The sequence below is a fragment of the Mustela nivalis genome, assembly GCF_964662115.1.
Source record: "Mustela nivalis genome assembly, chromosome: 10".
Classification (NCBI taxonomy): Eukaryota; Metazoa; Chordata; class Mammalia; order Carnivora; family Mustelidae; genus Mustela; species Mustela nivalis.
Window position 1 is genome coordinate 41414154 of NC_139029.1, and position 26919 is coordinate 41441072.

The 26919-nt window shown below is 44.5% G+C and overlaps 1 protein-coding gene across 6 annotated transcripts in view; it reads right to left on the reverse strand.

The window, feature by feature from the left end:
• Positions 1-26919, reverse strand: part of YIPF1 (Yip1 domain family member 1) — a 39057-nt gene that overhangs the window by 5126 nt on the left and 7012 nt on the right. For 4 of the 6 annotated variants that reach the window (XM_082688514.1, XM_082688513.1, XM_082688518.1 and 1 more), the window contains 6 exons: positions 23945-24025; positions 23616-23703; positions 17709-17825; positions 14363-14529; positions 13823-14005; positions 8353-8448 (listed from right to left, as the gene is read on the reverse strand). In XM_082688514.1, coding sequence (XP_082544640.1) covers positions 8365-8448; positions 13823-14005; positions 14363-14529; positions 17709-17825; positions 23616-23703; positions 23945-24025 — 720 coding nt within the window. In that variant the 3' untranslated portion in view covers positions 8353-8364. Of the gene's footprint in view, positions 1-5204; positions 7765-8352; positions 8449-13822; positions 14006-14362; positions 14530-17708; positions 17826-23615; positions 23704-23944; positions 24026-26919 lie in introns of those variants that run through there. The other 2 variants (XM_082688515.1, XM_082688517.1) reach the window with 1 other exon arrangement.

Genomic DNA, 26919 nt, shown 5'->3' on the forward strand with positions numbered 1-26919 from the left:
CGAGTCATGATCTTTTTACTGGGGGAGGGTCCTGCCTCAATGCTGATGGCTGCCGACTGATCAGGGTGGTGGGTGCTGAAGGCTGGATGTGGCAATTTCTCGTAAGACGGCAATGAGGTTTGCCACATGGATTGATTATTTTCACAAATTTCTCTGTAGCACATGATACCATTTGATAGCATTTTACCCACAGTAGAACTTTCAAAATTGGAGTCAATTCTATGAGACCCTGCTGCTGCTACATGAACCAAGTTTCTGTGATATTGTGAACCTCTGATGTCATTTCAACCACCTTCATGACATCTTCACCGGGAGTAGATTCCCTCCCAGGAAACCACCTTCTTTGTTCATCTGTAAGAAGCAACTGCTCACCCTCAAGTTTTACCCTGAGAGGGCGGCCGCGCAGTCCCACCTTCAGCCTTCGCTTCCCGCTCTCTTGCTTCTTCCGCCCCATCTGCAGTCACTTCCTCCCTGACGTCCTGACCCCTCAGAGTCACCCATGAGGGCTGGAACCAACTTCTTCCAAACTCCTGCTCATGATGCTATCCTGACCTCTTCCCATGAATCACGGATGTTGTAGGATGGTGAATCCTTTCTGGAAGGTTTTTATTTCACTTTGCCCAGAGCCAGCAGAGGAATCACTATGGCAGTGACAGTCTTATGAACCGAATTCCTTAATCAGAAGGCTGGAATGACTCCGTGATCCATGGGCTGCAGAACAGATGCTGTGTCAGAGGGATTCGAACACTTACCTCGTCTGTCTCCCTCAGGGCTCTTGGGTGACCAGATGTACTACTGTCAGTGAGCAGGAATATTTTGAAAGGAATCTTTTTTTCTGAGGAGGTCTCAACAGGGGGCTTAAAATACTCAGTAAACCATCTTGTAAACAAGTATGCGGTCATCCAGGCTTTGTTGTTCTGTTTACACAGCACAGAAAGTATAGATTGAGCAAAATTCTTGAGGGTCCTGGAGCTTTATGAATGGCAAATGGGCACCAGCTTTAACATAAAGTCACGAGCTGCATGAGCCTCTCTCACTCGAGTCAGCCCGGCCTTTGAGGCTTTGAAGCCAGGCGCTGACTACAGCTGTGGATGTCTCACAGGGCATCTTCTCCCGACAGAAGGCTGCTCCGTCTACACTGAACATCTGTTGTTCAGTGCATCCACCTTCATCAATGATCCGAGCCGGAGCTTCCGGATCACCAGCTGCGGTGTCTACACAGGCACTGGCTGCTTCACCCTGCATTTCCAAGTTATGGAGGCAGCTTCTTTCCCTAAACCTCACGAACCCACCTCTGCTGCTTCCAACCTTCCTTCTGCAGCTTCCTCACCCCACTCAGCCTTCACAGAATGGAGGAGGGCTCGGGCCTTGCTCCGGGTCAGGCTTGCCTTAAGGGAATGTGGTGGCTGCTTTGCTCTTCTATCCCGGCCACTCACACACTCTCCACGTCGGCAGTAAGGCTGTTCCACTTTCTTATCATCCGTGTGTCCCCTGGAGCAGCACTCTCAGTTTCCTGCAGGAACTTTTCCTTCGCTTTTGCAACTTAGCTGTTTGGTGCAAGAGGCCTCGCTTTCAGTCTGTCTTGGCTTTCGACATCCTTCCTCACTAAGCTTAGTCATCTCTAGCTTTTGATTTAAAGTGAGCGATGTGTGACTCTTTTTATTTGAACACTCAGAGGTCATTGTTGAGCTATTAATTGGCTCATTTTCAATATTACAATTTTTTAATAGGGAAGCCCGAGGAGAGGGAGAGAGACAGGGGAATGGTCGGTCAGTGGAGCCATCAGAACACACATAACCTTTATGAAGTTTACCATCTTACATATGGGTACAGATTATAGCACCACAAAATAATTACAACAGTCACACCAAAGACCTGTGATCACTGATCACCATAAGAAACATATTAATAATGAAACAGTTTAAAATATTGCAAGCATTACCAAAATGTAACACAGAGACACAAAGTGAGCAACTGCTTTTGGGAAAAGGGTGCTGATAGACTCAGCTCAACACAGGACTTCCACAAACCTTCAATTTGTAAAAACAAAACAAAAACCAAAAAACAAAGACACACACAGTATCTGTGGAGCGCAATAAGCAAAGCTCAGTAACACAAGGTATGCCTATATTTAGAAGATACAATTTTTTTAGCTGTGACTGTGGTATTACAGTTATGTTTTTAAAAGTTTGAAAGTGTCTTTTATAGATCCAGGATTTAAATATTTATGGATCAAATAATACATGTGCTTAAATGTGCTTAAAAATAATAAAGGGTGGGGCATCTGGGTGGCTCAGTGGGTTAAAGGCTCTGCCTTCGGCTCAGGTCATGATCTCAGGGTCCTGGGATTGAGCCCCGCATTGGGATCTCTGCTCAGCAGGGAGCCTGCTTCCTCCTCTCTCTCTGCCTGCCTCTCTGACTACTTGTGATCTCTCTCTCTGTCAAATAAATGAATGGAATCTTTAAAATAATAATAATAATATGGGGTATTAATCTTAGATGTGCTTCAAAATAATATGGGGGTATAGATGGGTGAAATAAAGTTGGCTGTGAGTTGACAACTGTGCAAAGTAAGCAATGGGTACATGGACATTCACTATACTATTCACTCTGCTTTTGTCTATGTGTAAAAACTTTGCACTAAATAAGTTTAAGCAAGAATAAAAAGTTACTGTGTTGTGTGCCTGGGTGGCTCAGTTGGTTAAGCATCTGCCTTTGGCTCAGCTCATGATTCCAGGGTCCTGGGATTGAGTCTTGCACTGGGCTCTGTGCTCAGTGGGGAACCTGCTTTGTTTTCTCCCTCTGCCTCTCCCCCTGCTTGTGCTCTCTCTCTCCCTCTCAAATAAATAAATAAAATCTTTTTAAAAAATGTTACTGTGCTGACCCACTCTCTAACCCGGTTCTTCCGATTGACTTCAAAGAGAACCAGGAAGAAAACTGATGGAGAAACAGCACAGACACTGAAACTGGGCTCTCTGGGCAGGGACATCTCAGATGTGGTGTGAACAAGAAGGGGCTGGTGGAAAACAGCTTTAGTCATGGTGGTAAGTCATACAGTCTGGATGCTCTGTTAAAGAGGATTATAGCATTGAGTTAAAACTGATTTCAGAATAAAAGAATTGATGTGTATAAACATAGTAAAAGGGTTTGTAGCTTTGGCTTATAATATGAACACTCTTAACAGGAGTGAGTGAAAGGATAATTGCACATAAACCCTGTGTATCAAATCAGGAGGGTTTTTTAATTACAAAGAAATCTTCTAAGGCCCTTTGCTCATCTCTTACTAAAGCCCAATCACACCGCAGTGTAATTACCTGCTGGCCACCCTCCTCCAGACAGACCCACTTGTCACAGCTCCTGGGAAGGCAGCCCCAATACAAATGCCATCTTTCAGATACCCCATCCCACAAGCCAAAGTAAGACTCCCAAGGCACAGTTTCCAGGCTTCCCTAGGGTCTTGGCTCAGAGAAGAAATGGCACTGGCCCTCAGGTGATAATTTAATTAAAAAAAAAAAGGAAGTATGGGGCGCCTGGGTAGCTCAGTGGGTTAAAGCCTCTGCCTTCGGCTCAGGTCATGATCCCGGGGTCCTGGGATTGGGCCCCGCATCGAGCTCTCTGCTCTGTGGGGAGCCTACTTGCGATCTCTGTCAAATAAATGAATAAAATCTTTAAAATAAATAAATAAATAAATAAATAATTTTTAGAAAGGAAGGAAAAGAGGGAAGAAGCAAGCCAGATATTCTCTGTAATATCTCTATGATTTATATAGGGGTGGTTTCCCTGATCGTAAGTCATTGGAGGCTCCTCTGTGATCCCAAGTTTCCAGGGAGAGAAGGGGTGGATGTTCTCCTAGTAATCCGTGCCAGGCTAAGCCCTCCAGTGTGCAGATTTACATGAGGAAGGTTATCTGTGAGATTAGAAGCCATTCTTTTTCAGTGAAAGCTGGGAGTCTAGAGATTACAGAAGAAGGCGCAGGCAGCTCATAAATCCGCAGAGCCTGGGGCTCTGGACAGCCCTTGTTGGCAAAGCGATTGATGCTTCTGCCACGGAAGCTCCAAAGAAACTCTTCATCACTATCTCATTTGGAGACCCGACACCCAAACGGAGACACTGATGCCCAAGTTTATAGATCTGAGCAAAGCCCAAAGGTGTCAAATCTATATAAATCAGGATGGGAGGTCTGCAAAGGCCCGCAGGACCAGGCTTTTCTCAAACGCCAGCTTCTGACTCTCTGAAGGTTTAGAGTACATGGGCTTCTGGCCTGGAGCCTTCATAACAAAATGCAAGGAAGAAACTTGAGTTCTAACATAGGAGAAGCCTGAAAGAGGCCCTCCCTAGGTCGATGTCAGGTATTTTTGGCCAAGAGAGACCCAAGCAATGGCTGCTACTGTGGGCATAACCTCTGTCCTCCAGCTGGGCTCAGATTTTCTTGTTCCCAGGGATATGAGCCCACATCACATCACTGTGTCCCAATGAACCTAAGACTTCACCTTCCCAAATGCCATGAGAAGCTAACTACTCTCTTCAGAAAAATTGGTAACTGACTGCTTCTGCCCAACCTTCAGGGTCCAGCTCAAACAAGACCTATTGTATGAAGCCTTCCCTCAGGCCAGTGAGTCACAGCTTCTGTGCTCCCACCAAGCTCATCAATTCACAATTTGGGTCTGGCATGTCTCTACAAACACTGTCTGTTTATTATCTGTTTAGCTGTTTTACCCATGGACCAAGGCTCCCCAAGGCTGACTATATTTGACTTTCTAGGTCTCCAGTTTCTGGACCACGGAGGCCACAGAACAGCCTCAAGTAAATGCTGAGTGAAAGAGTAAATGAGGGCTCCGTGAGCCAAGACACCTCTGATAAAAGCCCACATCCCCCCTCTTTCCTTAATTTTGCAAATTAAGGTCACCACCTCCTTGGGTCACCTCCAGCCACCCAACATTAATTGAGCACTTGCTCTGTCTGTGCTAGGCCGAGCACTGGGGAGTTCAAGTCCAATAAGACTTAATCCCTTTCCCATGGACCTCAATCTCAGGAAGAGACCTACCTTGCCCCAGGGCCTTCTCTGCTAACTGTCAATGAAATCCATCTGCAGGAGGAGCTTAACAACTATGTAGACAATCAAACCATAAGGCAAACAAGCTACCATACGCTCATTCTAAGGCAGTGGACTGTAAAAACCACCCACTGAGGTAATGGAAGAAAAATTTAGAACTTCTATTAATATTTATTTTTCATCAAAAAATAAAAAATTAAGCTTTAATAGTTACTATATGGATTGACAACAATGTAAATATTTCAAATACATACATATTACTAGGGTGTGTGCTTATGGCGGACAGACTACACAATGGCCTCCACACATGTAGATCAAATCATCACAACCTTTACTTTAAGTAACTTACAATTTTCTTGTTAATGATACCATAATAAAGCTGAAAAATAGTGTAAAATAAAAATGCCCTCCTATCGCTTCTCGGCCTTTCCCCTCCCACTGAGTGTGAGCAAAACTTATAACTTTCAGCTAAGATCAAGTGAAAAATGCCCTCCAATGATCCCTGCCTCCACGTACTCATGTCTTTGGGTAATCCCCTCCCACTGAGTGTGAGCAAAACTTATAACTTGCATCTCATCAAAAGAATATAGGAAAACTGACAGATATCACTTCCATGATTACTTTACATTATCTCTGTCTTCCTAATAGACTGTCGGTTATCTCCACTTACGGCTTTGATGATGTCAGCCATCCTATGTGGCAAGGAACTGGGGATAGTCTCCAGGTGACACTTAGTAAGGAGCACCCTCAGTCTAACAGACCACAAGGACGTGAATCTTGCCAACAACCTGGTGAGTCTGGAGGAAGATCCTTCCAGTCGAGCTTTCAGATGAGACCCCAGCCCAGGCCAACACTCTGAGTGCAGCCTTGTAAGAGAACCTGAAGGACAGAACCCAGCTAAGCTATGCCCAGACTCCTGAGCCACAGAAACTGAACTAATAAATGGGCATTGTTTAAGGTGCTAGTTGAGGTAACACTGTTAGGCAGCAATAGATAATTAATACAGCCCTCAAATTCCTGGGAGGTTGTGCAATCCAATAAGTATGGATTCTCTGAACTGAACTGAAGCATCTCTAGAAAAGCAAAGGAGGGTTCAAAAAAGAAGCGAAAGTCCAGGAGTGAGAGCCTGCAAATTTTAGGGGTAAAAAGAACATCAGCCTTAAAAGTGGGAAAGTGGAAAAAACCTCAAGAAATGGCTCCAAAATACCTGGGTTTGAGTCCCAGCTGTGCGTTTTAAGAGACAGGTGATTGGGCACCTCGGTGGCTCAGTGGGCTAAGCCTCTGCCTTCGGCTCAGGTCATGATCTCAGGGTCCTGGGATCAAGTCTCGCATCGGGCTCTCTGCTCGGCGGGGAGCCTGCTTCCTCCTCTCTCTCTCTCTCTCTCTGCCTGCTTCTCTGCCTACTTGTGATCTCTCTCTCTGTCAAATAAATAAATAAATAAGATCTTAAAAAAAAAAAAGAGAGACAGGTGATCTTAGTCAACTTAAACTTCTTAAGTTCAGCTTCCTTATCTATACGATGGGGTCAGTTAGGCTGCTAACAGCGGACAAAGAGAGAGTGATCTAGATGGTATTTTGTAGAATGGAATGTGATATACTCATGTTAGTTTGCCACAAAACTCTGGGATGGCCTTGGACAAGGCACTGTTCTCTCTTGGCCTCAGCCTCTTTATGGTAAAAAGGAGAGAAGAGCCCACCCTGTCTCCAAGGGCTCTGACCTTTGATTCTGACATCATCACATCCCCATGTGAAGAGGGGAAGAGGGGAAGGTGGGCTGTGATATTTACAATAGTTCCTTAGGCATTCCATTGGCCAGGGCAACTGTCTTACCATCAAGATGGCCAGAGGTGTCTTTGGCCAACCATATCTTGTCAACTTGCAAGGCCTACAACCCAAATTCCTCAACTAAGAAGGAAAGTCCATTTGGTTTTACAAAAAGGAAATAAAGGGTCAGGGTAAAGTCTATGAGAACCACCAAATTTCAACACAAATACAGACCTACTCTCAGAGGGCCAGTAGCTTGATTCTGTCATTGAGCATCTTAACTATGAGCCAGGAGCTTTTATAAACAAGATCTCTAATCTAGTATAGGTTGTATCATCCTTCTGTGACAGTTACGTTGGTTGAAGCTCAGAGACAGTAAGCTCCTTGTCCCAGGTACATTGGTAGTACATGGTGAGGCCAGGATTTCATTTTTGTTCCACTTGACTGCAAAGGCCCTGGTCTTCGCACCACACCCTGTTGCTCTGGGAAAGGAGAAGGTCACCCTGCGATTACAAAACAGACTAGAGGTTCTCCATGGGCAGGGAGATCATGTGCAGAGTGTGGCTTCATTCATTCACTGCACAAACATTTACTAAGCACTCCCTATATACCAGGTCTTGTGATGAGCAACAAAAATGCAGGATAATACCCATTTCTTGTTCTCATGTTGCTGAGTTGAACTGGAGAGGCATACTGGTCCATGGAGGACAAATGAATCAATGAATGAACAAATGACTATGCAGATGGACACACAGACAGTGAAGAATTCGTGCTTCCAGCACCATTAACAGCGATGTATAATACAAGGTATCAGAGGACCACAAGGAAAGTGATGACTGCTGGAATAGAGGGAATACTCAGATATCTGGAATGGCAAGTGCAAGGGCATGTCTGTTCTGGTAATGGCAAGAAGTTCAGCATGGCCGCAGCCTTGGTACACTGAGGATCTGGAACAGGGAGGCAAGGAATAAACCATGGAGGATTTGTCTCTTCTTCCAGGACGCAGACCTACTGAGCCAACCAGTGAAACAGAATCATCCAAGAGGCCAGAGAGCAAATCAGCCATGAGCATTGGTAGGCTTTGGGAACCCTATGAGTAATTCAAGAGAAGTCACACTCAGGGTCTGAGGCCAGGTTGAGAAGTCACAGGGAAACTAGGAAAACCACCAGGAGTGTACCCAAATAGAACAAACCATACTCTGCTCCTGGGAAGAGGACAGAGCGCAGAGGAGAGGGATGTTGGGGCCAAAAGGCAGGAGCTCCTCCAGTGAAAAAGCTAAGAGCTCACATCTCCCAAATCTATCACGCCAGGACCATGCGGATTTCACAACGGAGGACTCCGGGTGGCGGGCTGCGTAGATACAGACATGCTTGTGCCCAAACACCATAGTGAATCGTACGGAAAGACAAAAGGGTCTGGCCCTCTTGGTTCCTGATGTTAACAATTTTGGAAGTGACACACTTGCCCATTTGTTACTGTACCAAACCTCAAAAAAAAAAAAAAAAAGGAAAGAAACAATAATACAGTCTCTTACTTTCCTCTTTAGCTACTTGGCTGCCACAACTGTTTGGTTTGGAGCAACTGTAGCTGTTGGGAGGTGGTCCATCTCTGGCGCATCAAAAAAGTATGCCTGCAGGAAAAGGAAATGCATGCAGGCAGTTAAAACACAACACAACAGTCTGCTCAAGTGTTCTAGACTCCATGCTAAGAGTATTTGTAATGGCCCCTATGTTTCCCTCTGCCATGCTTGTCATCCCACAGAACCCCAAGCGACTCTGTTTCTGTCCATCTCACTTACTCAGAGTTACTTTTTTAAAATGTAGCCACTGGGGCACCTGGGTGGCTCAGTGGGTTAAAGCCTCTGCCTTTGGCTCAGGTCATGATCCCAGGGTCCTGGGATGGAGCCCTGCATCAGGCTCAATGGAGAGAAGGAGAGCCTGCTTCCTCCTCTCTCTCTCTGCCTGCCTCTCTGCCTACTTGTGATCTCTGTCTGTCAAATAAATGGATAAAAATCTTTAAAAAAATAAATAAATAAATAAAATGTAGCCACTGTTTATTGGCTACTTCCTGCCTAGGACTTAATCTGCATAAGAACCCTATCAGGCTGCTATGATTATTCTCCTTGACAAACGAAACGGAGGCACAGAGAGGCTGTCATTCAATCCGGCGCAGATGGCTAGTGAGTGGGAGAGTTGGGTCTTTCTGACTCCAAGGTTCAGCCTCTTCATCGCTACCTTACACAGTCTCTCTTCCAGGCAAAGACAGTATTCTTCCTGTCCCTATGTCACCAGCCTCTCACTCAGGGCCTGGCCCATGATGTAAATAACCGAAACTCAAGGGAACTGAGGCACAACAGATTGCTGCTAAACCAGCTGGCTTGGGGTAAAGACCTTTACAAGAAAGTACCAGGCAGGCCTGACCTCATAATTCTCCAGCTTGGAAAAGAAAGGTCTGATAAGTGATTCCATTCACCATCTACGACTTCACTGTCAAAAACCAAGAGGAGGCAGGGGTGTCTGGGTGGCTCAGTGGGCTAAGCGTTTGCCTTTGGCTCAGGTAATGATTCCAGGGTCCTGGGATGGAGCCCTGCATCGAGCTCCCTGCTCAGCGGGGAGCCTGATTCTCCCTCTTCTCCCTGCTTGTGCTCTCTCTCTCTATCTCTGTCACTATCTGTCTCTCTTTCAAATAAATAAATGAATAAAATCTTAAAAAAAAAAAAAAAATCAGGAGATAGAAGAGGGAAAAAAACCAAGGAGGATCTTCTGATCTGTCTCAAAGTCTGAGAATCTGGACTTTAGCCCAGGAAAATACCTAGGTCCTTCAAAGTAAGGGGAATAAGTCAGGGGTCACTGCACACTTGCGATTTCCCCCATGGAGTCAGGGCAGGAGGAAGATAAAAAGACAAAAACCCAAGTGAGGAACCATTTCAACAGCTCTACTCTCTATCAGCCAGAAGGGGGCACCAAGATGACGCACTGGAGCTTTCCCCAACACACTCAGTGTGAACTCTTCAACAGTCCATTTCCAAGTTTCTAGCTGCAGAGCCCCCCTAGCTTGTCACATTCCCAGAGGAATCCTATTAGCTCTAAAAGCATTCTTCCCAGGACCCATTCTGGCACTTGCTTTCTGAGGTGGGAAAAAAAAAAGTTCTTAAGGGGGTTAGGGACAGCGGCCTTGCTCCCAGTGCTGGGCTCCTCCGGCTGTCTCGAGGGTGTACAGAGCTACAAAGCACGCCTCCTAGTGAAGGAATTGTGCCTTTCTTCCAAGCTCTTGGAGGAGGCCCTCATCAGATAGAAAGGAGCAAGAGGCCAGGGTCTAAACTTGGCTTTGCTAGTAACTCACACCATAACTATGAAAAAGTCACTCTACCCCTCTGAGCCTCAGTTTTCTAACGTGTAAAACAAAGGGATTGGAAAAAATGATCTCTAAGGGCCAGCTATAATTCTATAACTCATTAGTTCAAGAATGCCACAAATCCTTAGTAACAACCACAGTTACCATTTGGGGAGTGCCTACTGCGCACCAGGCACACACTTGATCATTAATAACAGGCAATGATAACCCCATTTTAGAGATGAGCAAGTGGAGGCTCAAAGAGATGGAGATTTTCCCAAGGCTACACAACCCTGTGTCTGAGCTAGGGTATCAATCTAGCAGTGTCCAGCCCCAAGACAACGCTCTTCTCTTCTGTGGGTGACCTGCAATTTGGCACCTGACCTATGTGCCCCATCTAGATCTAGGCACCGCAGAAGTGTCGGGATGAACCATCAGGCTTTCTAGAAGTCAGGCCAGGAGTGTCACCTGGCAGAGTATGAGGGCACAGGACAGTCCGCTATCAGCAGTAACCCCTGCAAACACAGGCTTGTACAGCTCAAACACGCCAGCCAAGCACACACCCTCTGGGGCTTCCTTAGCCATCCTGGCCAGGAGTGTCCTGCTACCAACATGGTGTACAGCCGTGAACACCCAGGGGCCCTCAGCAGGTAGAGGGCCGGCATATGCTTCAGAACACTGAGACAAAAATGCAAATCTGTGCTCCCCAGGGCAGAGTGGGAAGCCAAGCTGTCTGGGTCAGCTTGTGCCCCTCTGCTGCCAATTCTTCTCCCTGCCCTTCAATAAAACAACATCCTGAGGTGCCTGGGTGGCTCAGTTAGTTGTTAAGTGTCTGCCTTCAGCTCGGGTCATGAGCCCAGGGTTCTGGGATCAAGCCCCACATTGGGCTCCCTGCTCATCGGAAAGCCTGCTTCTCCCTCTCACACTCCCCCTGCTTGTGTTCCCACTGTCACTGTGTCTTTCTCTGACAAATAAATAAATAAAATCTTCAAAAACAACAACAGCAACAAAAAACCATCTTGCATGTGTTCGGCTTGTGTTGTTCATGTTACATATAACATTCAGTCTTTGCAAAAGTAAAGATGCTCCTGCAGTTCCCTTTTCTCAGTGAGGAGGTGCGGTCCAGAGAGGGGAAATAACCAAAGCAGGGGTGAGGGGGGGTGCCTGGGTGGCTCAGTGGTTTAAGCCCCTGCCTTTGACTCAGGTCATGATCTCAGGGTCCTGGGATCGAGCCCCACATTGGGAATCTTTGCTCAGCAGGGGGCCTGCTCCCCCCCCTCCCCGCCCCCTGCCTGCCTCTCTGCCTACTTGTGATCTCTCTCTCTCTCTGTGTCAAATAAATAAATAAAACCCTTAAAAAAAAAAAAAAAAGGAGAGAGGTCGGGAACTCTGTGTGTTATGTGTAGAACATACTCAATCTTCAAAGCAGGGGTGAGGGAGCTGGAGCCAGACCCCATCTCCGTCACCTCTGCTTCAGCCTCTCAGCCTGCACATCTCCAGAACAGCACAAAGGAGGCCATCTCTGGCTGGAGAACGAGACCCCAGGCTAAACACCTGATGATAGAATAGTTCCCTTCTTTGAGGAGGAGAAAACTGGCTTCCCCTCCAAGAAGGGGTCCTATACCTGTAATTCCCTCTCTGCTCCATCATTTAATGCGCCTGGCTCCCCAGAGTCCCTTAGCAGCGAACCAGGCAAGGTCTTCTCTCCTGCCTCCTTGTCTTCGCCAACTTCCCAACCAAGAGTATGATGGGAAAGACATTCTGGAGAGGCAGGAAGATGCCAGCGAGAGGCACCAATGGAAGGGCCCCGTCTTTCGAGTTGCGTGGCCTTGCACCACCCTTCCTGAGGCACTCAGGAGGGATGAGCAGCAGAGGGCCCTGGAAGCTTCAGATGACATGAAACTCTTCTAGTAACTTCTTTAAATCTGAAGAACCCTTCACAGCATATGAAGGGCTCTCACAGCCATCTCACTGAGGGTCACAAAATACGAATGTCCGTGACAGAGGAGGAAGCCAAGTTTCTGAGAAAGAGGACTCTCGCCTAGGATCACAGTGCAGGGCTCTTTCTGCTTCCCTCTAATTGTTCTCTTCCAGCAAGTTCCTGAGCAGCAAGATGGGCAGGTTAAGTCCCACTGTCTATGTCATTTATCCCAAAAGAGAGGAACAGGCATAGAGGTAAAAAATTCCACCACACACAGACTGATTCTTAGTAACACTACTAGATTGAAATGAAATAGATTCTTAGCAACACTCTTACCCATTAACCCCTCCTCCCTGACCCCAAGTCTGACGTGCCATGCTCCCCTTGATTCTTTACGCAACCGAACAAAGAAGCGCTTCTTCCTGCCTCCTTCTCTCCATCAATGACTCAACTAGATATATACAGAAGAAAATTCAAGGGAGACACGGGGACATGCCAGTGAGAGGGCTACAGTGAGAAAGGACATTCTTCCTCAGCAGACAGAAGGGTCACAGAGGGTTGCAGCAGCATTACAAGGGATCAGCCCAGGGGCTCCAAGTGCCAAAAATTAACGGTGTCACTCTGCCATGAGTCAAAACAACAGTCTTCCGGAAGTCTCAAAATTTAAAGCTCAGACACTTGGAAAGTATATGTAAACCGGCTGTGTGTCTCAGAACCCGGCCCTTTTTATGTGACTGGTTCAATGATCAAGTATCAGGATCTTATGCATGACCCAGGCTGTCTACACAAAAATCGTATAGATCAGATGGTGCCAGAGAAATATTTACTCCCACAACTGTAAAACCTAACCAAGGGTCTAGACATCCGTCATGTGGATGTCCTCCCGTGGGCATGTCCTTTCCCTTCATCGGAGACCTTAACATTTTTGGACTCAAAGTTCTTTCAAACCCTGCGTCAGGACTTTTTAAGGCCATGGACTACAATTTTTGTGTACAATGTGCACAGAAAATAGAAAATCATGTCCCCTTAGGATCAAGGGAAAGGGACCTAATTTACAGGCATTTATGGGACAAATTCTACATTAAATATTTTATATGTACTATTTTATTTTAGATTTTTTTATTTAGATTTTTAAAATTTATTTTATTTAGATTTTATTTTATTATTCAGAACAACTCTCTGGGGCAGGAAATACTATGTCCATGTTATTGATTAAGATGTTCAGATACAGAGAAGTTAGGTGCCATGGCCAACCTCACATAGCCAGTGAGTGACAGAGCCAGTCTCTGCTCTGGGCCGGTGCAACTCAAATGACATGCTTTCCCTAAAAAGACACCCAAATACAAGGCTCTAAGACTCTTTTAAACGTTATTCACTTTAAAATATATTTCCCCTTTCCTAATTTGACTCCATCTTCATGCTTTTCACCTATGAAAAGAAAATTTAAATTTCAAAACTCTTTCTAGGTATGAGCAGAAAACCAGCAAAGACATCCAAAGGCCAAGCTTGCCCCCATCCCCGCCCCCCAACCTATTAGAGACACTCAATTACCTCCACTTCCTCTAGCCAGACTCTGAATCATAACCAAATTTCAGAAATTAGGTAAAGCCAGAGAATACCATCAAATTCTCCTAAATTTACTACTTCTCATTTAGGACAGTCTATTTAAAACAATGTTAATTTTATGGAGCTGGTTTCAAAGGAATCATTGTGAATAACAGCAGGAAGATCACAGGAATGAGACCATTACCAAGCATCCCACAGAAAGCAGCGTGTGAAGGAACACAATTGTCACAATTGTGGCCAGGGCAATGCGCCGGTTATCCTCACGAACAGCTGGCCAGAACGTCATTGCCAAGACAGAGCCTGAGATCCCCAGGGCAATCATGACTAGAATCCACCGAACAGCCTTCTGGGGGATGATCCACAGTACCTGAGAGAAAAGGAGGGAGAGGAGGGCTTTACTGGAGGCATTTGGGAGACGCATGTGTTCATTCCATGCATCTGTGTTTATAAAGTCCCCTGAGCTCATCAGCAGGCAGGCGCCCCCTCACACTCTGGCCTCTCTGTCCCAGCCTGGAGAAATATCCCAACACACAGATTGAGGTGAATGCTTTCAGATCAAAGGGCCTGAGGTCCAGCAAAGGCATCTGGCTCCCTATCCCCTCTCCTGCTGACTTTCTAAATTCAAAGGATATTTCAGGTGCCCATCGATGCGAGGCTAGAAATGATGTCATTGGCTGATTTTCCACAAGCCCAGGGCATCACGCAGAATAAGTGTGGTACTTACGGCTGTGGGGATATAAATGAAGAGCGAATATCCATAGACGCACACAATCTCCAAAAACGAATAGGAAACGATGTTCATAACTTTGCTGTTTCTCCACATGAGGAAACCCCAGAGTGCGAGAGGAACCAGCCAGGCGTAGGCATAGATGATGGTGGCCGCTATGGACACTGAGGAGGACAGGACAGAGGTGGTAAGCCCCGTGTAATCATGCCTTTAACTACTATCAGAGCACGTCTCCTACCTCATTTCCTAGCATGTCCACCTGCTTTGTGGGATTGTGGGGTCGCGTCTCAGAGCAGACACCCGAGGACAGTCCTGATTGATGAATCTTCAGCACCATCTTTATGGTGATGACCAGTGGTCTCTCACGTAGCTTTTATAATTTGTTTAATAACAACTAAAGTATTAAACAACTGCATTATGCAACTGAAAGACTTCAGAGGGCCTCACAATAAGTGTTGAAACATATTAAGCATTTCGAACAAAGGAAAGCCAACTATGCCCTTAGAAGAACACACCCTCTTTCCTAGTATCACAAGGGCTGATGTTGATTTCTCGAGCAAATTTATTAAAATCTGGGTACAGATTAACTAGCTCTGCATGCTATTTGGAGTGCCTTCTGTCCTTGAAGTAGGGAGTTTCAGTTCACCGAGGAACTCGACTCAAAAAGTTCCTCACTTTCGCTTTCTGTGCTGGAAATGCCAGCTAGCAGCTCCTCAGGACAGCAACGTTCAGTATTCTGCTGTCCCTCCTCCTCTCCCTCCAGGAGCACCATGCTCCAGAGGCTTCGCTCTCCCTCTTCTGGAGTGGAGGAACAGTAAGCGCGGCTAAGCCCATGGCACCAGCCCTTCCTACAGGAAAATCAGTAGGTGACGCACTTTACACTCTTGGCAAGCACAAAGGCACCCCATGTAATTGTAGTCAGACTCTGGTGAAGACATATGATTGGCCAAAACATTTTTAGCTCCCAGGGGAGGTTTTTTTTTTCACATTGGGAACTCTCTCATTAAGCCAAATGTAATTCTCCTGATACACTGCCCCCCCCCCTTTTTTTTAATTAGAGGAAGAGGAAGTAAATTGCCTCTATGCCTACAGCCATCCACTAGGTGTCAGGCATTCCACTAAATACATTACTGAGAGACTGAGAGGCAACACTGTGTAATAATAGTCAAGGGCACAGATTCCATGTGCGAACTCCACAGGTTCTAACCCTAACTCTGCCATTTGTAGCTAAGTAACTCTGAGTAAGTGAATTACTTAACTTTCCTGCCTTAACTTCCTCATCTGTAAAATGGGAATAAACACAGTATACAATCATATAAGATTAGTAGAGTTAAATGAGTTAAAACAAATATATTTGGAACACTGATTGATAAGTAATAAATGCTCAATCAAGAATTAGCCTTTTATATTATTAACTGATACATAAATACATTACTTCACATAATGTACATCTTCATTTTAGAGATAAGGAAACAGAATCAAAGAAGCTAAGTGGTTTGGCTAAGGTCAAATAATTAACAAGTGGTAGAAGAAGGATCTTACTTTGTATATTTATGTAAATACTCTTTAAAGTATTCTATAAAGTATGTAAAGTATTTATGTAAATACTCTTCACATAAAATGGAAAAATGTTTAGGGGAGCCTGGGTGGCTCTCAGTCAGTTGGGCATCTGACTCTTGGTTTTGGCTCAGGTCATGAACTCATGGGTCATGGGACTGAGCCCCATGGAAGGTTCTGCGCTCAGCGGGGAGTCTGCTGGAAGATTCTCTCCCCGCCCCTCCCTCCACTTTCTTTCTCTCTCATAAATAAATAAATCTTCCAAAAAATGGAAAAACGTTTATTGATAGAGTCAATGACTATCTTACTGGTACATTTCTATCATGACTCCCAGCCAAGGAGGATAAGAAAAGATAAAAACCTTCCTGAGCGTTCAGACCCCCAGGCAGGGAGGGCCATTACTCCTTCTCTGTCACTATACCTACACATACGTCTGATACAAAATTTAATACATCCCACTTAACAGCAATATTCACTTATCCATCTTTCTTTATTTAACCTCTGTACAACTTGAAGGCAGGGTTTATATCTCATGAATAACATTTATTGAGTTAAACCAGAGTCATTTGACAAAGACAACTGAATCCAAGTCTGACTCCATGTAAACGGGCCAGGAGGGTACAAGGAAGGGGACAGGGGGACACACACAGGTACACAGGGAGACAGACCATGCACACAGAGGGAACTATGTATCTCCCTACACACACACGTGTGTGCATGCGCAAGAACTCTTTTTTGTGTAGGGCATTATTCCAACCTCTTCACAAACCTCAATTCTTCATTCTCCCAACAGCCCAACAATATAGGTATTATTATTCCCATTGCACTCATAAGGAATCTGAGGCCAACAGCAATGAGCTAATTTGCCCAACCCGTAGAAGCTAATGAGTGGTGGAACTGGAACCTGAAGCCTGTCATCTGGTTCTGGAGACTGTGCTCTTAGCCTCATCTATCTAGAGCCTCTCAACAGCAGGCCGGCAGAGAGGCAAGAGGAGGGAAGGAGAGGGCAGAGGAAGTGACCCACTCAATCTCCTACAAAGCCAAACGTCCTCGCTGGGGGGTGGCTGTCCTCTGCAAGTCTCCAAAAAACTGTCTGTTGCTTTCTTTGTGTAATAATCCAATATTGCCACAAGAAAGGAAGTTTTAAAACAATGTCATCCACAAGCCCATCGCTAGGACAAACTCCTTTCTAGGTTCTCCCTGCGAGACCCTCTGACCATTTGCAGACTTCTCTGTAACAATGTTGCCAATAGCAGAGGCATAATTTTGGATTATCAGTGTCCCACATTGTTCTAAGTGCTTCATGATTAGGGGCTACCGACCCAGCTAGTTGAGTCACTGCAACTTAAAAAACAATGCCCCTATTGTTTCCAACATCTGGATAATACAAATAATGCTACAATGGAGACTTTCATGCACACTGCTTTTTACTTACTTTGCACATTTTTCTTTGGATAAATTCCAATTGCTACTCGGCCTTGCCTTCCAGCGTCCCAAAAGAAACGCGGATTCACAGTATTGTGCATGTACTCAAGGCCACTGAATGGTATACGTTAACAGAGTTAAAATGGTCAATGTTATGGTGTGCGTATTTTACCACAATAAAATAAAAGGTTATGTAGATTTATATAGATGGGTGGTAATTCTGAGATGGTAAGTATGTTTGAATCCTTAAAGACAAAAAGCTGGGGCTGCAGCACCTAGAGACAGGGGCCCAAGGGCTCAGTAAAAGGAACTCATGGTTACATACTGAAAGCCTTCCCAATGAGTCAAGCTATTCACCAACCTTTTCGGAATTCGGGCACATAATGGTATGTCTTCTCTCCCAGATGGATTAAGAAGTTGGAAAGATTCCCACTAATTGCTATGGCAAAGACCAGTGTGGCACAGATCCAAAAGGGGCCTGCAGAGAAAACCAGAAAATTCAGTCAAGAAAATGAAGGCCTGCTTCTGGACACTTACAGAGTAATTTCTTATCCCCCTCTCCCTATTCATGTAAGCAAGGGAAAATGAATTTTAGATGCAATCAATACTCATTTAATGGGAATCTTTTTTTTAAAAGGTCAAACACACAACTCAGCAATTAGGTGCATTGAAGACGGGAGACTGAATGAAAAGGCCAAAACACCTTCCACAATTAGGTGAATAAAGACACTAATTTGTTTATAACTTCTTTCATTAGAGGATCGTCCAAAAAATCATGGACATTTTGTTAAATCTTCACCATCGGGGTACAGGAAGCAAAGGTTACTTCCCTTATCTACGTGCCAAATGTTAATTAATGCCAGAGAAAAATAAATCAGGCAGGTCCTTCTGCAATCTAAATGAAAGAATAGGGCGAGCAGAACACTTTGGAGAAGAGTTAATTTAATCTACCAGTTTATCATGGGTGTGTGTGTGCAATAATGTGTGTTTAAGGCACTGTTTTTCTAATGAAAAAGTAATAAATGCACATAGTTCAGTGTTCAAAAGGTAAAAAGGGAATCTAGAGAAAAATAAACTTCCTTCCATCTCTCTCTGTTCCCTAGCTCTGTGCATTCCTCCTCCCCAGAGCTTGCCGCCATAACCCGTTTCTGGCAAATCCTGCCAGAGATTTCTACATACCTATAAACAAATGCATATGTGGTGTGTGTTTATATAAACGAAAACATACATTCATATATAAGTGTGTGTATATATAATATGTACATATATATCTTGCTCTGTACTATTTCCACTTTAATATCTAGAGATTCTACCATAGCTATTCATAAAAATCAACTCACTCTTTTTTCAGTGGTTATCAAATATCCCACTGCACGAACAAGTACATCATGCTTTGCAAATCCTTTTCACGATTTCACTTGATTTCATGAATGCCACCCTTGTTTCTCCCTATCTAGAAAAAGTTCTATGTAGAACAAACAGATTTTTTTTTTTTAAGAATTTATTTATTTGAGGGGTGCCTGGGTGGCTCAGTGGGTTAAAGCCTCTGCCTTCAGCTCAGGTCATGATCCCAGGGTCCTGGGATCGAGCCCCGCATTGGGCTCTCTGCTCAGCAGGGAGTCTGCTTCTCCCTCTCTCTCTGCCTGCCTCTCTGCCTACTTGTGATCTCTGTCTGTCAAATTAATAAATAAAATCTTAAAAAAAAAAAGAATTTATTTATTTGACAGAGATCACAAGTAGGCAGAGAGTCAGGCAGAGACAGAGAAAAGAGGAAGCAGACTCCCTGCCAAGCAGAGAACCTGATGTGGGACTCGATACCAGGACTCTGGGATCATGACCTGAGCCAAAGGCAGAGGCTCCAACCCACTGAGCCACCCAGGTGCCTCCAAACAGAATTTTTAAATCGAGAGATTCCTAATAAATTTTAGGAATTTAATTTTCCAATTTCACCAATGTTTTGGGACACCTTTGGGAATAAATACAGGCGCCGTGACATATCACAAAATTCAGAAAATTACTGTGCTGTGGGAGATGCCTGGCAGAAACGGGTTAGCACTTCTCCAAGCCAGGCTGGCTCCTGACAGTGGGAAAGGGAGCACAAGCAACCGACTGAGACGCTCCAAGACTCACCAACAGTGGCTTTCCACTAATTGCTACTGACTCGCTAGCCTACACGCTCTCTGCTACGGGACCAAATCTTGTTCACTGTATTATTCTGTGTACTGACCATAAGAGGCAACAAACAAACAAGACCAAAACACCTCCTACAATTCAGCAATTTAAAAACCCCCCAAATCTCTGATGAACAAATAAACAAAACTGACCCTGTATTGTCAATGGGCCACGACCATAAGTGGCCCAAGTATTATACTTTCTATCACTAGAAAGCAGAGAGCATCATATCCTACTGGCCATTACTTGTAAGAACCCACTGTCCTCTAGACCCGAGCCCGGGTGCTGGGGACACCATGATGCACAACAGATACAGTCACTGTGTCCTGTGCCTGCGGGCACATAGACAGCTCGGATTCCAGAGGCACACAACCGCCCACACATCTTAGGGCCTGCCAGGTTGCTTCATATGCCTTCTCTCTTCCTCTCTCCTGCCAAATTCCTACTCTTATTATGGGGCGGGGTGGGAGGGAGCCTTAATTTAGTTGCATTATGCATTTTTATATTATAAAATATTTCTAACATCCAGGAAAGTACAAAGAATGATAAAACCTACCCCGGTGTACCCGTCATGCTACTTTTTCAAGTCTTTTTAACGGGGTCAAACTTCTCACATCCTTCTATGATGTGCTTTTTTTCATTTATCTTTTGTTCTGAGATTTAGCCACATTGATGCGTGTCGATCTCATTCATTCTTAAAAACTGCAGATTCTGTGTATGAACACACCGCAGTTCACGTCTCTTCTCCTGATGATGAATACGCGGTTGCTTCTGAGTATTTGCTCTTGTAAGCATTGCTGCTGCAGTCAATATTCTTCTATGTCTTCTTTTGTATTTGTGAGTTTCTCTAGGACCACACATCTAGGAGTGGAACTGCTAAGTGGTAGGGTATGAGCATCTTCCAATGGCTCCCTTTCGCATACTGCTTACATCCCCACCAGACACACAGAAGTTTCCATTGCTGTGCACATTCTTGACAACTCTCGGTATTAATGTTTCTGATGCTCTGACTTAAGAGTACATCATTCCTGTGCTCAAACCCTCCAGTGGCTTTGCACTCACGAAAAAGCTGAAGTCCTCTTTGTTGCCAAGATTCTACACAACTTACCCCTGCACTCTGCCCCCTGACCTCATCTACTAGGTCCCCTTCTTCCTTTCTGCCAGGTTACACTAGTCTCTGCTGTTCTCTGAGCATACCGAGCCAACTGTCTGCCTCAGGGCCTTTGTGCTTACTGTGCCCACGGCTTCAGATGCCTTCCCCTTAGATATCTACATGGCTTGCTGCTGATTCCTCCAGACCTTTAGAGTAAATTCACCTCTTAAATTTTTTTTTTTTTTTTTGAATTTCAAATCCCCCCACCCACCCAAACTTTCTGTCCTTTAAATTTTTCACCTTGGCCTTTAACACCAGAATTTTTTTTTTTAAGATTTTATTTATTTATTTGACAGAGAGAGAGATAGATCACAAGTATGCAGAGAGGAAGGCAGAGAGAAAGAGGGAAGCAGGCTCCCTGCTGAGCAGAGAGCCTGATGCGGGGCTTGATCCCAGGACCCTGAGACCATGACCTGAGCCGAAGGCAGAGGCTTAACCCACTGAGCCACCCAGGCGCCCCACCACTAGCATATATTATCTGACTTTTCTTACATGCTTACTGCTAAGCTCAGTAGATTTTAAACTGCCTTAAAACAAGGACTTTTGTCTGTTTTCCTCATTGCTCTGTCTCTGGTGCCTAGAATAGTGAAGTGCTCAATATTTGCTGAATTAACTGAATGAATGAAGACAAGCCCATTTGGACATGCTAGCTAAAATGATGAGCTTTACAATATACACCTTGTTTTGTTTTTATTTCTGTGATTACAGGTGGGACTCAGCATCTTTGCATGTTTTTGTGGGCCATCTGGGTTTCCTTTTCTGTGAATTGCTCATTTTCCCCCAGAACTTATAACTGGTTTTATTCTCATAACTGGTAGGAGTTCTAAACATATTCCTGCTTTTCTTCCTTTGTTGCTTATGAGAATTGCAAATATTACCTCTGGTCTGTCACTTATTTATCTTTTTTTTCCTAATTTTTACTTTGCTTATGGTTTATTTTGTGGCACAGAAATTTTCTATTTTAGTTTACATGGAGTCAAATTCACCAATCTCTCCCTCCAATTCTGCAGACTGGTGCTTCTGTCACCTTTTTCCAGACCACTACCTCCACTTTCCTGCCAAGGCCCAGTCTTCTCCTCTACCGAGCTCTTTACCTATATGGTACCTCCTCTTAACCATGTCTATGGGTCCATGAGGCTAATGCTGTTGTGAAGGAAGTAAGCTTTAGGTTCAAATCCTGACTTTGCCATGAAAGGCAGCATACCAGAGAGATGAGGGATATCAGTTTCAAGAGCTATGGTGCTGATCTAAAAACCGAGCTCAGCCACTCACCAGCTACAGGATCTTAGGCATGGTATTTGACCTCTGCGTGACTCAGCGTCCTCCTCCTTATCCATACAATAGGATAATAAGAGTAACTGCCTCATAACATTCAGGTTGCCGTGAGGATGAAGTGAGTTAATCCAGGTTCTCCCCCAATGACAGGGACACACAGTTTGCTAGTGTCATTTTCATGGCTAAGTCTGTGACTGTGGGCAAGCTCTGCTCCCCAAATTTCCATTTTCTCTTTTGTAAGACAAGGCTACCTCAGAGCGGGGGAAATAAAACTGTGAAACAGTAACACGGAGCTGAGCTCTTGGCACTTGGCTCAACAGATGTTCTTTCTCTCGTTTCTCTCTCCTTGGGAGTGGAGACTATGACTGCATCTTTGAATCCTCGCACAAAATAGGGTGCTCAAAAATTGTTGGCGTGCTTCCTCTGGCCAGGTGCTGATGGCACGGATCACTCAGACACACGGCCTCTCAAAATCTCGGGCTAGAAGAATGAATGAGAGAGCTGGAGAGAGACCTCCTTGACAACACTTCGACGAGAGACATGGGCCAAGGCAGGATGTGTGTGCGGCGCTCCCTGGTGCTCCAGGCGCGGCACCGACATCTGGCTGGGGCTGTTGGTGCTGCCAGAGAGAGAAGCCAGCTGGGAGGTGCCTCTCCTCAGCCTCCCCCGCAGCCATTCCCCCTTCACTGGCTCCAAAGACTGGACATCTATGCCAGGTGATAAAAAGGTCCTGTAGCTTAAAATCATCAGGCGAAGAGAATAAAAATGGGTTTTATGGAACACTGAGCTAGTTCTAGTTCGACTTTTATTTTGGTTTCCTCATAGGGAAAAGAGGGATAATCACACTAGAGTCTTGTTGAAAGGACTAAACAGTGAATGCAGTCATTGGCACACAATAGATCCTCATGAATTCCTTCTCCTCTTATAATCAACGTATGTACAAAATATGCAACATATTACTCTAATACTTATTTAGGACTAAGCATACATTTTCCTGAGCCTCATCGAGCTTTGGCTTCCTCATTTGAGAAATGCAGATAATGACATCTACCCCAGAGAACTAAAGGTGACCATGCAAACAGTCTTGTGCAGAGAACCCGCACACAGAAAGCACCCAGAGCCGTTGGCTCTCTTCTCTTCTTTCAAACACAGAAGGCCACGGTTGTGGGAGTCCTTGCCCTCAGGAGCACTGGGTGGGGGCCTCTCACCTTCCTTCAGACAGCAGGGAGATCAGGGCTGACAGTCATCCCCCCGTCCGCTGCTCTTACAGACTTGCAGTGCCACTGGCTGAGTCCCACCGGGAGTCAGCTCATCGGAGCGACAGCTGGGACTCGGCATGCAAATGAGTAAGTGCGAGAGTCCCGTCCCCACACTTCTCTCCACCATCAAATCCTCTAGAGTTAAAATCAACAATCTCTTCTTAGAGTGACTTAATTCGTCTCAAGTTTGTAGTGTCATTTGAAGACTTTGAAAACACATACTAATTACTTGTCATCGCAGCATTCCAGGAACACAGAATTGTATTTCCCCCAAAAAGATTGTCAGAAGAGCTGAATAAAATGTCCCATGGCCTGCCAACAGTGCCCTTTTCCAACTTCTCAGGCAACCCATGGGCTCATCTGGATTCAACTGGTACACGGTAAAGAATCAAAACGATGCTATACGTACCATAAAGATCAGGATTGCTGCGGATATACAGCCGCACGAAGTTTTTCCCTGGTATCGGCAAAAGAGACCCTTTTATCCTGTCAAAGACCTGGAAAATAACACAGCGGTAAGTCTACTGAAGATGTCTTTAAAGTTTAATAAATTCAAATACTGCAAAACTGAAACTCTGTTATTACAGCTCTTACAATAAGAGTATTTTTAAATGTCAACCTTTACTTTTATAAGAACATATCCAGGATACAAAAGCTTTCACGTCATGTGACTGTTTAACCATAAAAGACAAAAGTTTCCACTACCAGTGAGAAGAAAGGTGAAACTGATTTACAAACCTGGTAAGTGTCTACATCAAAGAATGTTTGATAGTATTCAAATGTCCAGAAGGGGGAGCTTTTCTTCTGTCCAGCAAGTAACTGTCAGAGGTAAAATAAAATGTAATGAACACGGAAGTAATTTCCTTCTATCACCTACATAGACACTGGGTGCTGATCTAATGGCAAATCAAGACGCATGGAAGATGGAGCTCTTCGGCATTCATCAACTTTGCAACAGCTGTGCCCAGCTCAGCCTGATAGAAAACAAGCTTCCGTTTTTTGAAGTCACACCGAAAGGCTTCAATTCCTGATCCGTCCACCAGGGAGAGACTTATCAAATCACTAGACTGTTCTCCCAAAAAAGCACTGTGAACAAGATCCCCCTTTCAGGATTATAAGAAGGCCTGGCTCAGTTCTATATAACCTGTATCAGGTACAGTAACATATATACGCATAGATACACATGAACATGTACAAACTTCCTCAAGATTCTTACACTATCACCACCTGAATTCTCAAAAAATCGATCTACTGATCTACTTTCACATACTAAAAACTTAAAATATACTCCTCTGATGACAAAAAAAAAAAAAAATACATACACACAAACCAAAGAAGCTAAGAAAACAAAAAAGAACATTAAAAAAACCAAAAAACCCCACAAAATTCTAATTTAGAAGAGGCACATGAGGGCACATCGGTCCTAACAGCACAGCTATTCGACAGCAGAATGAAAGCCCCTTGCCACTTCAGGTCTTTCATGAGGAGTCACACAGCACAAGGCACAGATGGCCTATGAGGAGTTCTGCATGACAAGGGAAGGTGCTCCAGTAGGTATTTTTTGTTCATTAAAAGGACAATTTTTCCATAATTTAAGTTGCCCAATAATGGCAGTGGCCGCTTTCCATGGTAATGAACAGCCTGCTTCTGGAGGTATTCAAGTGCTGTCTTTCTGACATACCACAGATGGCATTTATATCCTGGGAGGAAAGCTGAAACAAAGGAAACCGAAGTTTCTTTTGAACTCTAGTATTGATTGATCTAGTATTGATCAAGATATTGAATTGCACATGTTCTGTAAGTTAGGACAAGGAATTCAGTATCTACCATAGACTATTGGTAACATCTTCCCAATTCCTAGACGAATTAAGATAATGGATAGAATGTTTCAGTTTTAAGATTTCTTTCCCCTTACACATTTCTTGAACTTTTGATGCCTGCTGTTGCTCAGTGTGATGGTTAATTTTATGCATCACCTTGCTAGGTCACAGCGCCCAGATATTTGGTCAGACATTATTCTGGATGTTTCTGTGATAGTGTGTTTGGATAAGGTTTACATTTAAATTGGTGGACTTTCTGAGTAAAGCAGATTGCCCTCCACAATGTGGGGAGGCCATAGCAATCAGGAGCAGGCCTGAAGAGAACAAAAGTCCCTCTGAGCAAGAGGGACTTCTCCAACAGGCTGCCTTTGGACTTCCTCTGCTATACCAGCTCTTCCTGGATCTACAGCAAAATGTCTTTGGACTCAAACTCCAACTCCTTCCTGAATCTCAGCCTACCAGCTACTTTTATCAGATTTTGGATGCACCAAGCATCCACAATCACATGAACCAATTTTTTAAAAACAAACCTCTTTCAGGATACCTGGCTGGCTCAGTCAATTGAGGGTCCAACTCTTGATTTTGGCTCAGATCATGATCTCATGGGTTGTGAGATCAAGCCCCGGGTCGGGGAGTCTACTTGAGGATTCTCTCCCTCTGCCCTTTCCCTCACTTGCGCACTCACATGAAAGAAATATTTTTCAAATATTAAAATAAATACAGGGGTGCCTGGTCAGTTAAGCATCTGCCTTTGGTTCAGGTCATGACCTCAGGGTCCTGAGATTGAGCCCTGAGTTGGGCTCCCTGTTCAGTGGGGAGTCCACTTCTCCCTCTGCCTCTCCCCCTTCTCATGCTCTCTTTCTCTCTCTCAAATAAATAAAATAATTTTTTAAAAAATTAAAATAAATAAACCTCTTTCTCTATAAATATACATTGTATTGGTTCTGTTTCTCTGGAGGACTCAAATTAATTGTGTATACAGAGGCAAGTTATTTAAACTTTGTGCCTCAGGATTCCCCTTTGTAGAATGAAGATAAGAATAGTTCCTTGTATATGAGTTGTTTTGAGGATTCAATAAGATGATCCAATAAGGAACTTTAAATGGTGTCTGCAGCTATTAAACACAGAATGAACACCAGATATTGTAATGATAATGATGACAATAGTCAACATTGCTATTTTCTTATATTTCAGATGAGGAAACCCAGTTGTAGGGAAGTTCAAGTACCTTACCCAAGACCAAATAGCTATTACTACTGGCTGGGCCAGGATTCAAAGTTACGGTCCTAGGCCTAAGATCTTTTTTTTTTTTTTTTAAATATTTTATTTATTTGACAAACAGAGATCACAAGTGGGCAGAGAGGCAGGCAGAGAGGTAGGGGGAAGCAGGCTCTCTGCTGAGCAGAGAGCCCGATATGGGGCTCGATCCCAGGACCCTGAGATCATGACCTGAGCTGAAGGGAGAGGATTAACCCACTGAGCCACCCAGGTACTGCTCCTAGGCTTAAGATCTTGCCACAATATCTAGTATATAAGGATATTTAATTTAGCATAAACTTCAATACTTATTTTGATATTTCATGGAGTTCCACAAAGACCACCTGGCACCTAAGAGCTAAACTATTTAATAAGCCTCTGGACTCAATGCTATAAACGGGGTACTCCTCTAGGGTATTACAGTCATGTCTGCATTTATAAAATATTAATAGAGGGATGCCTGGGTGGCTCAGCTGGTTAAGCCGCTGCCTTCGGCTCAGGTCTTCATCCCAGGGTCCTGGGATCGAGTCCCACATCAGGCTCCTTGCTCATCAGGGAGCCTGCTTTTCTCTCTGCCTCTGCCTACCCTCTGCCTGCTTGAGCCTTCTCTCTCTCTCTGACAAATAAATAAATAAA